The following is a 15,615-nucleotide window of genomic DNA, read 5'->3' as shown; positions in this document are numbered from 1 at the left end:
AAAATGCTAATTTGAAAAGATATATGCATCTTTATGTTCTTCGTGGCGTTGTTTATAATAGACAAGATATGGAAGCAACCTAGATGTCCATTGATAGATGAATGAGTAGAGAAGATGTGTGATATATATCTATATATAGATATATATGATATATCTATATATATATAAATATATAATATATAATGTATAATATATAACATATATAACACAGCAATAAAAACAAACGTAATCTTGCCATTTGCGACAACATGGATGAACCTAGAGGGTGTTATGCTAAGTGAAATAAATCAAACAGAGAAAGACAAACACTGTATAGTTTCACTTTTATGTGGAGTCTAAAAAAACACTAAACAAACAAAAGAAAACAAAAATGGACGCATAGAAACAGAGACCAAAGGTATGGTTGCCAGAGGGGAGAGGATGAGTGAAAAAGGTTAAGGAGAATATAATCAATAATATTACGTGATAAGTTCCCATGGTGACAGATGAATAATAGAATTAATGAGGTGATCACATTGTAAGGTATAAAATTGTCAAATCACTATAGTGTACACCTAAAACTAATATAACTAACATAATATTGCATACCAACTATACTTAAATATTAAAAAGATAAAAAGTAAAACGGTGAATTTTATGTTATGTGACTTTTATCTGAATAAAAAAAAGTAGGTTGTGACGATGGGACAAAGTAGTGGATGGAAAAAATTTAGAACACTCCTTGGACCATACTGAGTGGTCTAATATAGCGCTTATAATTTTGCTTAATTATTTAGTGGTCTATCATTGGACCTACTCTTCCTTGAGCTGCCAAGACCCTCCCTCTGTCTTCCTGGTTATCAGAGGCTGGCCCTGGAGCACTTCCTGTCTCTCACACTGGTGTCTGTCATGCTGGTATCATTCACACTGACTTTTCAGGGAGCTGAGTGAATGCCTGTATGGCCACTTTTCTTGAACTGCTCCAGACAGCTGATGACCAAGGGCTAGGAGTAACTCCCCACAGGAGAGAATGGTGGATAGTGGAGGGGAGTCAATAAAAATTTAACATCGGGCTTTGTGTCCTGGGGCTCTGGGCCTGCAGGCCGCAGTTTAACTGGATGGGGAACGGCACTAGTGATGCCTGATTATTGTCCCCACTGGCCTGCTGTTCCCCATGTGGTTACTGTGGAGCCCAAGCCTGCAGTTTCCAGTTCCTTTTGGGTAGAAGAGGAGGATCTGTGATTGGAGGCTCTGAAAAGCTCTGTCGGTCAGCACGGCCTGTGTAGGCTCACAGCACAGGGATGCAAAGAAAAGCAGCAGGAAGCACGCGGCTGGGTTTGAAGAAATCCTGAGGGCTGGTTTGCGGGAGATCGTTCTTTACGATATAATTATAGACAGTGATGGAGGGAGGGAGATTGGAGGAACAGGTGGAGATGTAAACAAGGAACTCAATTCATTCATCATCTTCTTCTTCTTTTATCTATGTCACATTCCTTATCACATCCATTAGCCAAGAAGTCCAGTATTGCCATTCTATACTTGATCAGTCGTACAAATCCTAGAATTTTCAGGACAGCCCTAACTCAGAAATTTTCTGCCCTGGTATCTCCACCTTACCCATAAACTTGTCGGGCCGTTTGTCCTAACTCATGGTCATTGGTCAAATCCCTCTCTCTACCACTTCATCCTCAGAGGGAGCTGCTTATCGGGGAATTGTCAGAGTGGGAGGGCAGCGTGATACTGCCTCGGGTTGCCTCCCAGCAGAGCTGTGTGTGTCCTCAGTTTAACGCTGGGGATCAGAGACACCAAAAGAATGTGCCTTTTGTGATGTGACAGCTCTGCCATTTTGTGGCCATTTGCCATTAAGCCAGCTCAGGAAGGCTCAGCAAGCAAACACCTGTGCGAAAAGTAAGAGAAACCAGCTGATTACTTTCAGGGCCCACACATCTGACCCCCACCCTGTGGGGTAGCGCAGCTTCTGGGTGGCATTGGTTTTGGGGTCCCTGAGCTGTCAGGGTATCCCTCTGAGGACTCCCCTCACACCTCCCCTCAGACACAGTTACCAAACATGTTTTTCATCTTTATTAATCTGCTTCTCTTCTCACGTTTCTCAGGTCACAGCTGCATTGTTATCTGATGGGCTCATTGCCAGCCCCATGAAGCCTGACAGTTACAAAGGGTGGATTAGCTGCAAAAGAATATTTATTAGGAAAAATCCCTTTTTATTCTTCTGCCCTTTCATGTGGAGTTAGCCATATATTGCCTGAATGAGGTAAGAGCACTTTGCGAGCTGTGAGCCGAGGTCGGTTATTTGGGTCATCGGCAATGTCGGCGGAGTGACGATGACGCTCCTGGCCTGCCGACCATCTCTCTCCTGGCCTCTCTTGGAGGATCCTGCTTCGTTCCACAGCTCAGAGAGTCTATAATGTGGCTGCCTTTCTCCGGAAAGAGGAGAATCGTTCTGTGCTTGGATCTCATTTTTCCTCTAATCTCCTGGGCTGGAGATGTGTAGAGAACTGATCATTTAATAATTATTTTTCAATTTGCCGGGGTTTGTTTAATGGCATCATGAGAGAAAAGACATGTTCCAATAGGAAAATGGAGGCAGCAGTGACTTTTCTTACCCATCTGTGAAGAAACTCTGCCACTGAGGGAATTCTAGGTCTCCAAGCAAATCAATTCCTTTGTAGAAATTGATTTTCATTCTGTTTTTGAGACTGGTGGTGGGTTGCAAATTGGAGATGCTTGTATTTGGCTGCTGGAAGCCTGAGAAATGTCCTAATTGTGCCAACCACAGTCCCTGTGAGGTCGGTCCCAAAGGACATGCTCTGTTAGAGCACATGCACTTGGAGTAAACTCCGAGGAAAGGTCACTTTCCCATCCCAGCCTGGGAGCTGCCATTCCAGACCTGCCTGGGCCTGCCTGCCTCTGATGTAGTGTGATAGGGGGTAAAGGGGTAAGAGGTAAGAGGCCCTGGGTGTGGGCCAAGAGCGTGACTTCTGATCTGCTCCTTCTGATGCCAGTGGTAGCCATCATCTGGAATAGGACCAGCCTGGACTCTGGGGGTAATGGGAAAACTGATGAGTCAGGATCTTTGGACCAGCAGTTGGGGTCTCTGGAACATGGAAGGAGAATCACTGTCAGAGGAAAAGCCAAGGTAAAGTATGAGAACTGCCAGGGACATTGGAGATGAAAACCCTGGGCCACCCACGACCACTAGAATCCAAATCCCTTTCAATATCCCCACCACATTTGTCACACATGTTTCTACTGTATTCTCTGTTGCATGGTCTTCTGGGGGAGAAGCTATGGTTTTTAGGAGAGAAGGTGTATTTTAAAGAGTTCTGGAGACATGTAGAGACAACAATAAGTGCCAGGGTTTTGAGGAGATGTAACTGCTCACTATCTAGCCCTCCTTTGCCATTTTTACATTTCCCTTCCCTTCCCACTGGCCCTCTCTTCTTGGTTTCTTGGCTATTCTCATCTCTCTTTGAATGGAACATCCCTTGCCTCCTTGGTGGGCAAGACATTGGGCATACCCTCCCTGAACGCATCATCTTTCCATCCCAATGTGTTCCTCTTGACTTTAACGGCACCAGCATTCTCTAAGTCACATGGGCTCTAGAGCCCAGTTCAGTTTGATGCTTTCCTCGTCCTGCTTCTGCATCCAGCTAATTCCCAAATTCAGTATAGTCTATCTGGGTAGTGTTTGTTCCATTCATACCTTTATTTTCCTTTTTACTTGTCACCATGGTTTTGGTCATCATGTCTTATCTAAGTTATTGCAATAGCTTCCTAACAGGACTTTCAAATTTTTGCTTCTTTCTTCTGAAATTTGCCTTATACTCTGGGGCCAGATCAATCTTCCAAAGGGCTCTGATCACAACCTTTCAATATGAAAAACTGTCACTAACTCCCTAGTGCCAACTTGAAAATCCCCAAACTACTTCAAAGGGCAGAATTGGGGGTTCTCCATCTTCCTTTTCAGCCTTATCCTTGGAGGGACTGTAGCTCTGTGAGGTCAGAGACCTTGTTTTGTTTAGTGGTGTATCCCCACGATTGGTATAGAGCCTGCCTGTAGCACACAGCCTGGCACATGGCAGGCCTGAGCAATGCTTGTGGACTATTCCCTATACACAAATGCTGCTACTATCAGAAATCCTCACTGCTTCCAAAAAATACCCTTCATTTCCCCCACCTCTGCCACTGTACATGTTCTCCCTGGAATGCATGTTCCACCATCTCTGTCTGTTCTACTTCTACCCACTTTTCAAGATCCAGCCCAAGTCTCACCTCCTTCATGAAGTCCTCTGTGATTGCCTAGAGGAACATGATCAGCCCCTCTCTGTACTGTCATGGCAGTTTTTACCCTCCAGTGGCACTTGGCATATTTGAGGACTTCTCATATCGTGCTCTACTAAGGTTTGAATTATTTGAGGACAGGGATATTTTATTCATCTTTTCAGGGATATTTTATTTCATCTTTTCACCTAATACAATGTTTTCCTCAGGAAGGTACTATTATAGGTAAAATCTACTGAATTAATAAATGAATACCTAACTGACTGGTAAATATTTTACTCTTATCTTTAAGTCTGGTTGATTAGTAACCACACAATCTTTCAGCTTTAATGATGATGAATAACTTTGAGGCCAATTAGCATTCATTTATGCTGCTGCTGCTGCATTGATTAATTAACTCTCATAACTGTGAACAAATTAGCATTTGTTGTCTTACAGCAAAATTTACCTCGAGGTGAATCCTACACCAAGTGGTGTGGGCACAGGGTTATACCGACCTGGGCTGTGACGGGAGATGCCCTGAGGTCGAACCCGTGAAGAGCTTATCATCCTTCCAGTTGACAGCTCTCCTGGACCCTCCTGAAGATGCATTTCATAGTGATGGTCAGGACAGGAGAGGCCAGTCAAGTCTATGAGCCTGTACTAATTCCCCTCCTCTGTTTTGCTTCTCCAGGAGTGTTGGTGGCTCTAAGGCTGTACAGATCTGAGGAGGCTTCCTATGGTGAACTCAGTGCCTAAGAAGGAAAAGTTTGGTTCTTTTGTCTGGCAGGATCCTGAGATCTCAGGCCTCAGAGGTTTCCTAGTTCCCAGATGCCTACTCCTTAGGGTCCTCAGCTCAATAGCTCTGGCACATGACCTCATCTCTCCATGCCTCAGTTTCCTCATCTGATTGGTGACATCTGCGTAATGAGCAGGGGGATTGTAGAGGTGTTGAGCATTAAATGAGATAACCAATGTCATGTATGCTGAGAACCAAGTACATTATATTGTTACTCATTTCATGGACATCAACGGGTCCCTCAGAAGCTGTAGGCATGTGCTTAGTGTGAGAGGTGGGCAAAGTGTCTAAGAAGTCCTTTGGGGAGGGGTAAGCCAGCTCTCTGGGTGGCGGTCAGCGTGGGCACTTATTTGAATCTCCTGGCACACATGATTCTTTGAGCTCGGTGCATTGAGGACCCTGGAACACATCCCATCTGTCTGGCCCAGTACTGAGTTAAGGGCCTGGCCTCGGTGTCATTTCAAGCTCTGCCTTCTGTGTTGTCTGGGGAGCCTTGGCACCGACATAAAGAAATTTGCTTCTCAAGATCTCCTGGATAAGCTGTACTTATTTGGGAGTGGTGGATTGAGGGGAGCCAGAAGGTATTCAGGGAACCAAGTTTCACAGAACGTTGATTAGAAGAGAGACTCACCCCACAGGCCTTCCTGGGCCTGCCACCACACTGAGCTGTCAGCAGGGGGAGCTCTGTCACTGTAGTGCTTCCTCTTCCTGCCTGTGGGGTGTGGGTCTGTCTGGGGACCTCAGGAGGGGTTTGGGGAGTGGCCAAAGGGGGCTCTCTTTTGTAGGCATGCGCTGAATTACTATTCAAGAATAGATAAAAAAATCACAGGCTGTTGGAGCCTCACCTGGAAAAGAAGTGGAAATCCATTTTGTCTGGTGCCCAAGGATTGGAAAGGTGCTCAGGCTAAGCACACACACAAATTGCACGAATGTCCTGACTTAGGGTGTCTTAGTGAGGAGGAAAGGGAGGAAGGGGTGTGGTCTCACTAAGACTGTAGCTGCCACAGCACCTACATACTGGAATAGTCCTCACACAGGGTCTGGCTGCAGCGGGGCCCAGCATGGAACCTGGAGTCCCTGAATGTGCCCTGTGAAACTGCCTCGTGTCCACGCTCACTGAGCGGCCCTCAAGGAGGTGCCTTGCTCTGGTCCTGGCCAATCTGCAGCCAAAGGCAGGAAGGTTCTAGATGAGAATGTTTCCAAGTGGTAACAGTTTCTTCTGGACTCAGGTTGACTATTTTGCCAGGCACCTGACCCCCAGCTTTCGACTGGGGGGAGATGAGGGTGAGATAAAGGGACACATTCTTCTGTTTCAGTGCTTGCGGTGGCCATGTGAGCATTTGTGGGACAGACGTGTATGTGCATGTCTGTCCCCAGGACTCTTGTGCTGGGAGGTGGTGTGAGTTGCATGAATGTCCATCTCCTGCAGGTCTTATACTCAGGTGATACTTGCATTTTCCCTTTCTCAGAAGGTCGCACAGCCGCTTCTCCACCTCTGTTTCATGCTAGATGAGGCTGTGGGAAGCCTGTGGACAGGACATTGGGTTTGTCGTCAGTCCTGCATGTGTGTGAGATGAGACTGGCTCGTGTGAGTCCAGGCTTTGGAGCAGGAGGGGGCAGGAAGGTGTGAGAGGCTGAGCTCAGGAGCCATTTCTCACGGGCAGGTGGGAAAGAAGCCCACAGAAGTGGGGCCATGTAGTCTTATCCAGAATCACTCTACTCTTATTAATGACTTCTAAGACGAATCTTTGCACCTTGGGCATGAACACTGGGGTGCCAGGGAGGGTGGTTGGCTCAGAGGTGGGTGAAGAATTTGCTGGAATTCTTTTTGAAGTTCCCTGGGACCAGAAGGACCCTCTCTACATTCTTCCTGTTTGGGGTCAGAGAAGAGCCTGTGTGGCTCAGAGCAGTTAGGAAAATTCTACCAGACCGGGGGATTAGACATTCCCTTTGGGTGAAAGGAGAAGAGACTGCCTTCTTGTTTGTGATGGAATTTGCTGTGAACCACAGAGTTTCAGAGATGGAGAGTAGCTCGCGTGCTTTGTAAGTCCCATGAGTTTGATCTCAATGGTACCATGAAAAAAGCACTGTCACCTGTCACATCTCTCACCTGTAGGCCTCAGTGTGGAGCAGTGCTGTTGAAGCCTGCCTCACTTTCTCTTTCCTGAATCCTGGATGCTGTGGACTCTCTGCAGTGCCGACACCAGTTAATGTGTGGCCTAGGTTGGAGCCCACAGGGACTTGTGTGTGCAGCCCTTCTGCACACACAAGTGCAAACCTAAACTTTATCATTGCAAATGACTTGGCTTGCTCTGCTCACTAGAAACAAACTAATTCTCTTGAGTTGTCCAATGTAGAGTTTTCAGATCATGATGGACCCAGACACAAGGTCTAGTCTCCCCATCTGTAACATTAGGTAAGAAGGGAGGCCTAAGTGCTTAGGTTGGCATACCTAGTTATGTCACCTCTTCCTCCTTCAAGTCTTTTTACGGCTCCTCACTGATCATAGATAAAGATCAAAACCCTTTAGAAAGTCTGCAAGGCCTCACATAATATGACCTTCCAGAGAAGGATGCTCTTTAGGCCCATCTCACATCATTCTTTGGACTCCTGTCACTCTGGATCTCTTAGTTTCTTGATTCTGTCATGCTCTTTCCAACTTCAAGGTCTTTGCATGTGTTTCTCCTTTTTCCTTGCATGTTCTTCCCTCTCCTCATCCCATCCTTTTATCTAGGTAATTCCCACTTATCTTTCAGAGCCCAGGCTAGGCGTCATTTCCATGGAAGCCTTCTCAGACCTCCCAGACTAGGACCTATCATATGCTCTCAAAGCCTCCGATAGCATTTGTGACAATTATAAATAGCTTGAATTGTATAATTGATTATCTTTTCTCTGCTAGAATGTGAGCTTCATGAGGGTAGGGCTTATGAGTTGATCTTGTTTACAACCTAGCACAGTGCCAGGCACAAATTAGGTGTTCAACAATATGTGCTGATGAGTGAACGAATGGGCCTATCATGTTGCCAGAGGAATCCTTCCCACCTTCTAGCTGACAGAATCCTGCCCCAGAATGTGTAGGTGCTGTTCTTACCCATGGAAGGGGAGAACCACAGGTGGACTAAGGAGTTTTACATGCAGAGCCTATGATTTTTGATGCTCACCTCTTGTAAGATGATCATTAGTTTCATCTCCTCCTGTTTTTATCTGCTCCTGCTAAGGTAGGGTCCATTTCCTACCAGGCCCCCTGCCTTCTTCCTCCTGATTGTTAGCCTTCTAGTATTTGTGCGAAAAATGTGGCTTTCTCCAGGCAAAGCCCAGAATGCCACCTGGTCCAGGGAAGTTTGTTGGCTATCATCTCCTGAGTTATAGCTCCAGAGCTAGGCTTCTGAACTTGGTCTACCCTGCCATAGATGCAATTTCAGAAGCAGGTCATCCGGACTACTTGGAATGGTTTTGGAGAAGCTCTAACATCTGGAGAAGTCTGCATCTGGATTCTGCAAGTCCTCCAGGACTTCGCACCTTGAAACCTGGCTCTGGGGCAGCTGAGCCACCTGCCTGTGAAGTTGGCTTCCTCTAGAGAACTGGGTGGCAGCTTGCTGGCTGAGCTCTGTGCATCTCTAGGCCACTCCAGTTGTCTTAGTGGGCGAGCTCCACCCCCAGCCACTCCCTCACCTGCCTGTCCTTGAACTCCCCTGTGCTGAGTCAGCAACATCTCCCTGCTGTTGGGCATTGTGCAGCCACGCTAAGCCAAGTCTGTTACAATGATTCGGTTGATCTGGAAGCTTGCATCCTGTACTCTTTTCCAACATGACATTTAGCCACCTGGCACCCAACAGTGAAGAACAGCCCTGGGAACCGAGGCTGCCGAGAACGCATGACCCTGCACGAGCCAACGGCAGGGACTGTGGTGCGGGCAGGGCCATCCGGCTGCCATGCCTCTCTCTCCACTCCATCTTGGTTCCTGCTGGCTGGCAGTCAGCAATGCACTGCTGGTGCTTGTTGGTGGCTTGGCTCTCCTCCATCTAGCCAGGGCATTTGGATCTTTTCTCTATGTTCTGCTTATGAGCTTGGGAAACAAGCCAGTAGCTCTCCTTGGAAATCACCTCCATCAATGTCATTTCCCATCCTAGTCCCAAGGGAGACATGTTTCTTTACTTTTTTCCCACATTGACACCTTCTTTTGCCCCTGGCTCAACTACAGAAACCTCAGGTAGTACCAATGCTATTGGGAGGTGAAGGGATGAGGAGGCATTTACAGGAAATGGGGGTGATAAAATAGGGTATGTTTGGCCACCAGTGTTGGTTGAAGCTTGGAATCTCCAGAGTTGTAAGTCAGCCAAGAAGGGAGGAAGTCACAGGCCTATTTCTTGGATCCTGGATTGATTGGCTGTGGCTTTTATCAGGAACTCTCTGGCGCTTCTGTGAGCAAGAGCGTTGATCTCTATTATGGGCAGAATTATGTCTCTCTGCCCCCTGGAGCCCAGCAATCCATATGTTGAAGTCCTAACCCCCAGTACCTCAGAATATGACTGTATTTGGAGACAACGTCTTAAGAAAGGTAATTAAGGTAAAATGAGGTCATATAGGTGGGCCCTAATCTAATGGGGAGTGGTGTTCTTATCAGAAGAAGCGATTAGAGAAAAGGCCATGTGAAGACACAGGGAGAAAGTGGTCATCTGCAAGCCAAGAAGAGAGGTTCTCAGAAGAAACCAGTCTTACTATCCTTCGATCTTAGACTTCTAGCCTCCAGAATTGTGAGAGAATACATGCCTGTTATTTAAACCACCTAGTCTGCGGTACTTTGTCATGCTGTTCTAGCAAATGAATACAACCTTCTCCAGACATAGCAGAGAAGGTTTGCAGAAGGTCCATGAGAGAAGTAGCTTGGACTATCCTATTTTGACTGATCTCTTGGGCTTTCAAGACTGGTGGTATCCCTCTGGTTTTTCCAGTTCTCTCCTCTTCTGGAAGCCACCAACCTCATCTTGTTTGGGTGTTTATCCAAATATCTACCACTATTGGTGGCTAATAAACAAAGCATATCTCTTCTTATTTCACCTTTATGAAAACCTTATGATATGAGCTGCAGAATCTCAGTGTCATCCAGCATGTCCTACCCTCCAGAAGCTCACATTCTATGAGGAAGAAAGACATGGAGATTGTTTCGCTGAAGCATGTAGGTGTCATGATAGTGGTTAGCAGAGGGACATGGGACCATAAAGGAAGACAACCTGCGCCTGCCGGAGGGGGTCACAGAAGGTTTCAAGGAGGTGAGGACAGAACCAGAAGTCTTTCTTCTACCAAGGCAGAGACTTGGTCTTGTTTACCTTCCTTCACCCATGAAATCTGGTACAGTGCTTTGTACATAGTGAGCTCATCTTGTTTGTTGGATGAATGACTTTCCTGACGTCCCTTCCAGCTTTCTGATTCCATGATTCTGTGACCTCAGAGGCCCACAGCAGTCAGAAGGTGGAAGGTGCTGCTGGCAAATAGTATGAAGGTGAACACATGCGGGGGATTTGTAGTATGCAAAGTCACTTATGAACAACTGAACTGGAAACGAGGGAGGAGAGCATAATGAGCTTCCCTTCTTAGCGTTTCTGGGAGAATCCTCAGGCATAATAACAGGAACCCAGCCAGTGCACCTGCCCCACTGCATGATCAGAGGCGACGTCTTGCTCTCCACAAAGCAAAGGTTGGTCAAGCTCCTCACAGCTGTTTCCCGCAGAGAGGAAAGCCCCTAAGTTCCCAGGCAGTGTAAACTGACCGTGTGTTTATAAAATACGCCCCACGGCCCAAGAACACGAAAAAGCCTCAGATGCACAAACCAGCAGCTGGTGCAGCAGGGATTCAAGACGCTTGGGAGCAGGGAGGAGAGTGTGGGAGCGAGAACGGTTGAATGCCAAATCAGCATGGCTCTCCTCTGGAGAACACCCAAATCGATCTCAAACTGAAGTTCAAAAAATAACAAACATACAAGCCTTTTGAAAACATTGTGCCAAGACATCTTTTAAAGCTGAGTGGTCAACCCCCAGACGGTGCAATGAGGGAGTGGGTGCAGACCACCCAGCACCCAAAGGGCGGCTTGTGGTCCCCACTGGAGGGCTGCACGCGCTTAGATGAAAACCCTTTCTGCCTGGCTTTTGCGAAGTGGAACTGAAAGAGCCCACTTGTCAGAGGATGAGATTGAGGAGGGCGGTATCCCTCCCTCTACAGACAGTGTGGTGCCTTTAGATGAGCTGTTTGTTTCATGCTGAGCTGAGCTCACCTGGGCAATGACCATGTGACAAGAATACCAAGCTGAGTCCAGATCAGCAAAGGGAGGACAGGAAGAGGAAGAGAAAGAGAAGCTGAGGCAGCCATGCAAAGCAGTGACTGGCAGAAACCTAGTCAGAGCTGCTCGTTAATATCATGTTCAATCCTTCCATCAGAGTTGATAAAACTTTGACAAGGGCATGTTCATGTAGTTAATCTCTCAGTCTATGAAAAAGCTGGTTCAGACCCCGAGGCATAAGACAGAATTGTTGGAGTCACCAAACTCTGCTCAAAAGGTAGGCCCACCCTCAGGCGGCACGTTACTATCCTGACCATCATGGTTAAACTAACATATAGCAAACTGTGCATACTGACGTCCTCAAGAGTTTACTGGGACTTGGAAAGTGCTGGGGGGCTCGCGTCATCGAAAATACACTCTACGAGGACTCATTGCAGGCCCATTGAGGCTACCAATCTGGGGGAAAACAATGATAATAGGAATAAAAGTAATAAGGATCACTATTAGTAACTGAGCGTTTGATCTGCCCAGGCACAGTGCTAGGCACACGCAGTATCTCATTTAGTCCTATCAAAGACCATTGTTATCCCCTTCCTACATGTGAGAAAATGAGGTACAGAGAAGTCAAATGGTTTTGTCCAGGTTACAAAGTACATGGTGCAGCCAGAATACAAGACCAGGGGCTCTGACCCCAAAGCCTGCGCTCTGATGGTCACACGGTTCTGCCTTAGGCAGACACCTTCTGTGCCTTTTGGTGGGTTTGAGATGTACTGGGGGGAGGCATGGGTATTGAACTAGAACCAAGGTGTGCTCTGGGTCTACCTGAGGTACCTCAAATTATTCAATTCCATTGGCATGACTGATGGCTTCTCAAATCTATTCTGATCTAACCTCAGGAAGTCAGAGCCCCCAGAAGTCTGGGGGACGTCAAGTGAGGGGCATACCTTACCTAGGATTAAATGTAATTACATAACCAAGAAGAGGTCAGAGAGGGAGAGACTCAATTCTTTCTAACCAGGGGTCCGGAAAGGAACCGACTCAGTCTGTATAATCTCATTTCCCCAACCAGGCTATCCCATCAGTAATACCCCAGCTTTCCCTTTTCCACACCCTCCAAACCTGTGGACTTCCATTCTGGAGACCAGTTCTTTTATTTGTTCCATGTGGATGTGTTGTGCGAGGCTGTTGGACTGGCCACTTGGAGAGGCCATCCCTAGGTCCCATGGGGGCACACTGCCTCTTTGTCCTGCTGTTTTTCTTACCAGGAGATGAATAAGGAGTCCCAGTCTCTCTCTCTCTCTCTCTCTCTCTCTCTCTCTCTCTCTCTCTCTCTCTCTCTCTCTCTCTCTCTCTCTCTCCCTTTCCTCAGCCTGACCTCTGAGACCTAAGGTCAGGAGAGCATGATTCTTTTTAAGTAAAAAAAGACATTTCTAATTCTTTTACCCTCTGTCCTTTTAAGCCCTCTGCACAGTGCTATCTTTTATACTCACTCTCTCTGATTTCTCAGTTAAGTATTTGCATCAAGGTGACTGGTATCACCAGCTTATAAAATGAGGGGGACTGAAGAGTAATAAAGGAGAAGGAGAAGGCTTGGAAGAAGAAGGTGTGATTTCCTCCGCTGGGGCTGGCAGAACTCACTAGGAATCAGCAAACCAGTCACAGGCTCACTGAGCAGGGCTAATTCTGCACTTTGCATGAAAGACCACCTCTGCTTCAGCCTGGGTTCCAGAGGAGTTAGTCCATTACCGTAGGGCACCTTGCAACTGGAATCTGATTACAGAGCCAGGTAGGAAGCAGGGTTTGTGTGCATAGCCATTTGTTCCTTTTAGCTGTGTCTCCCTCTTCAAGGATATATGACTGTATTCTTCTATCTTTCCAGAGCAGTGCTTCCCTCTCCCTAGGCTCCCCTACGACCCCCACAGTGAGTTCTCTCTTAGGTCATCGTCTCCCCTCATCTCCCAGGGCCGGGGAAGGTGGCAGCATCTCCAGCAACTTCAGGCTTGAGACTCCCTCTGTGAGGTACTGACTCGGCAGCCCATGCAAATCAGTTTTGCCTGGAGATCTTCAGAGAAGAAAGGGAAGCTCAGAGACATTGATCTTCCCTGTGTTCTGGGAAGCTGCGTTTTTCGTTTTTCTTCGCTGCTGCTTTTAAATGACCCGGATCTCATTACAGATATTGAAACGGGGTGTGATTCTGAGGAGGCGCCTGAGTAATGGGAACTTGGTTGCTGGTTGCCTTTGAGGGTCGGTGGGAGAGAACCGCAAGCCTGTCTAGATTTTATCTCCTCAGGAAGGGGCAGGAAAACAACGCAGCAAAACAGCTGCCCAGGCGAGAACCCCACCTTATGTCTTCACACCACACACCCACATGCGGTGATGTTGCCGTTTCCCATGAAGATGAAAGTGGAAGGTGAGGCACACCAGGGATTCCCTGAGCCCTGGATGGGGAGGTCAACTGAGACCGTCAGGCCAGTCCGTGGGATGGACACACTTAGCAATCAGGACTTGTCACCTCCACCACTACTGCTCTTCCTGGAGGGAGCTTGAGGGACCTGGGTGAGGCTGGGCTGCTTTCACTCTCCAGAAGAGGCAATCCATCACATAAACCTTATTAAATACACACTGTGTGTCTGTCTTGTGCTCTGGGGAATCCAGTTAAATACAAGACAGTCCTGACCCACATGGAACTTAATAAAAATTGAGTGGAGAGACCGACCATAATAAATGAAAAGTTAAATAACAAACCACACACACACACACACACACACACACACACATAAATCATACACGAGCAGTTAGTGGTACATGACTAATTGGCACATGAAAGACCCATTCACTCTCGGTTTGCTCCCACACTGACATTTTGCTGAACGAACGGAACAGAAGGATAGCACCACTGCAGCTAGCTGAGCTGGGGGCGGACAGGAGAGGGGTGCTCAGGATAAGGCAGCATGTCATGGCTGGAGCTTCCTCCACACGTCCCCTGTAGTAACATTGGAAGGATTTGTTTTCTTAAAGGATTCAGGGACAACTTTGCCATGCTCTCAGAAGGCTCTGGTTGGATCTTCCTATAAGACATTAATTATACCCACTCACATCTACCTTCTTTCTTTCCATCTCTACTGTAGGAGCCTTTTTCAATTGTTCACTGTAACAAACTTTGATACATGCAAGCAATAGCTTCTCTGTTGTTCTCCTGGTCAGGTCACCCTTTTCTCAGGCCCTTACTGTGGATTTCTACTGAATTACCAATGAGCACTGAATTTGAAGCAAATTGGTTTGGGAACAAATCTCTGCCATTCATTAAGTGTGTGACTGTCACTGTGGGTCTCAATTTCCTCATCTGTAAAGTGGGTACAAAAAAGATATCTTTATTGTATTATTATTATGAGGATCAAAGGGATCGTGGCGGTGAAGCACCTGGTTCGTGTCTGGAACCTAGTGCTATGTGGAAATTCACCAAGGTCTATGCTATAGCAGTGCTTCTCAAACCTGCATGTGTTTTTACATCACCTGAGGCTCTTGTTAAAAGTTTAGATTCGGGTTTAGTAGAACGAGGTAGGCCTGAAATTCTATATTTCTGGTAAGTTCCCAGGTGCTGCAGATGCTACTGATCCAAGGATCACACTTTGAGTAGCAAGGTACTAAAGGACTATCTGATTAGAATCCTGCATTTCCAGGGTTTTTGTGGGTGCTGATCCTACTGTGTGTCCATTGCTTACACTGACTCTTACCTCCTCTGTGTTTGGGACCTCCTGCCTCATCCTTCTAGGCTTTATTTCACACAGCCCTGTTGCTGATCTTTTCCTCTCTTGCCTCCGATTATGCTCTTCTCTCTATTTGACTCTGCCCGCTAGAGCAGCATTGCTCACACTGACTACCCCCCTTAAATGTTTCTGGCTTAGTCTCACAAGGCTGTCTTACAATTTGCCGGAGGTCATCTATGGCTGGAAACCATCCCATTTTCCTTTTCCCCTGGGCTGCAAGGAAGCTCATAGTTAAGTTTTGTGGTGAGTTTTAGGAGTGTTTTCTCCCCTGAGTTTTCCTCCTGCTGGTTCTTAAAGAATTTATTTTTTGTTTTATTGTATATGTTGCCATTAGCTAGCTGAGTGATCTTGGACAACTCACTTAACCTCTTGGGATTTAGTTTTCTCACCTATAAAATGGGGATAACAGTGATAGCTATCTCATAAGATTGTTGGGAGGACTAAATGAGTTAATATCTATAAAGTCTTTAGGACAGTGGTCGGCATATAGTAAGTACCACATGAATGTGATTTTT

General features: G+C 46.7%; 1 protein-coding gene across 1 annotated transcript in view; it reads right to left on the bottom strand.

Annotated features, from left to right (window-relative positions):
• LOC308503461 (uncharacterized protein) overlaps nucleotides 1-9,081 on the bottom strand; it is a gene marked incomplete at its 5' end in the record, with an annotated part of 53,414 nt that extends 44,333 nt beyond the window's left edge. The window contains 2 exons of the mRNA XM_081062737.1: nucleotides 6,078-6,219; nucleotides 8,732-9,081. Of these exons, the coding sequence (XP_080918863.1) occupies nucleotides 6,078-6,219; nucleotides 8,732-9,081 (492 nt within the window). The remainder of the gene's footprint in view (nucleotides 1-6,077; nucleotides 6,220-8,731) is intronic.
• Between the last annotated feature and the right edge of the window lie 6,534 nt (nucleotides 9,082-15,615).

The sequence above is a fragment of the Rhinolophus hipposideros genome (genome assembly GCF_964194185.1).
Source record: "Rhinolophus hipposideros genome assembly, chromosome: 10".
Classification (NCBI taxonomy): Eukaryota; Metazoa; Chordata; class Mammalia; order Chiroptera; family Rhinolophidae; genus Rhinolophus; species Rhinolophus hipposideros.
The sequence above is the reverse complement of the archived record's forward strand: the minus strand, read 5'-3'. Positions and strand labels throughout refer to the sequence as shown.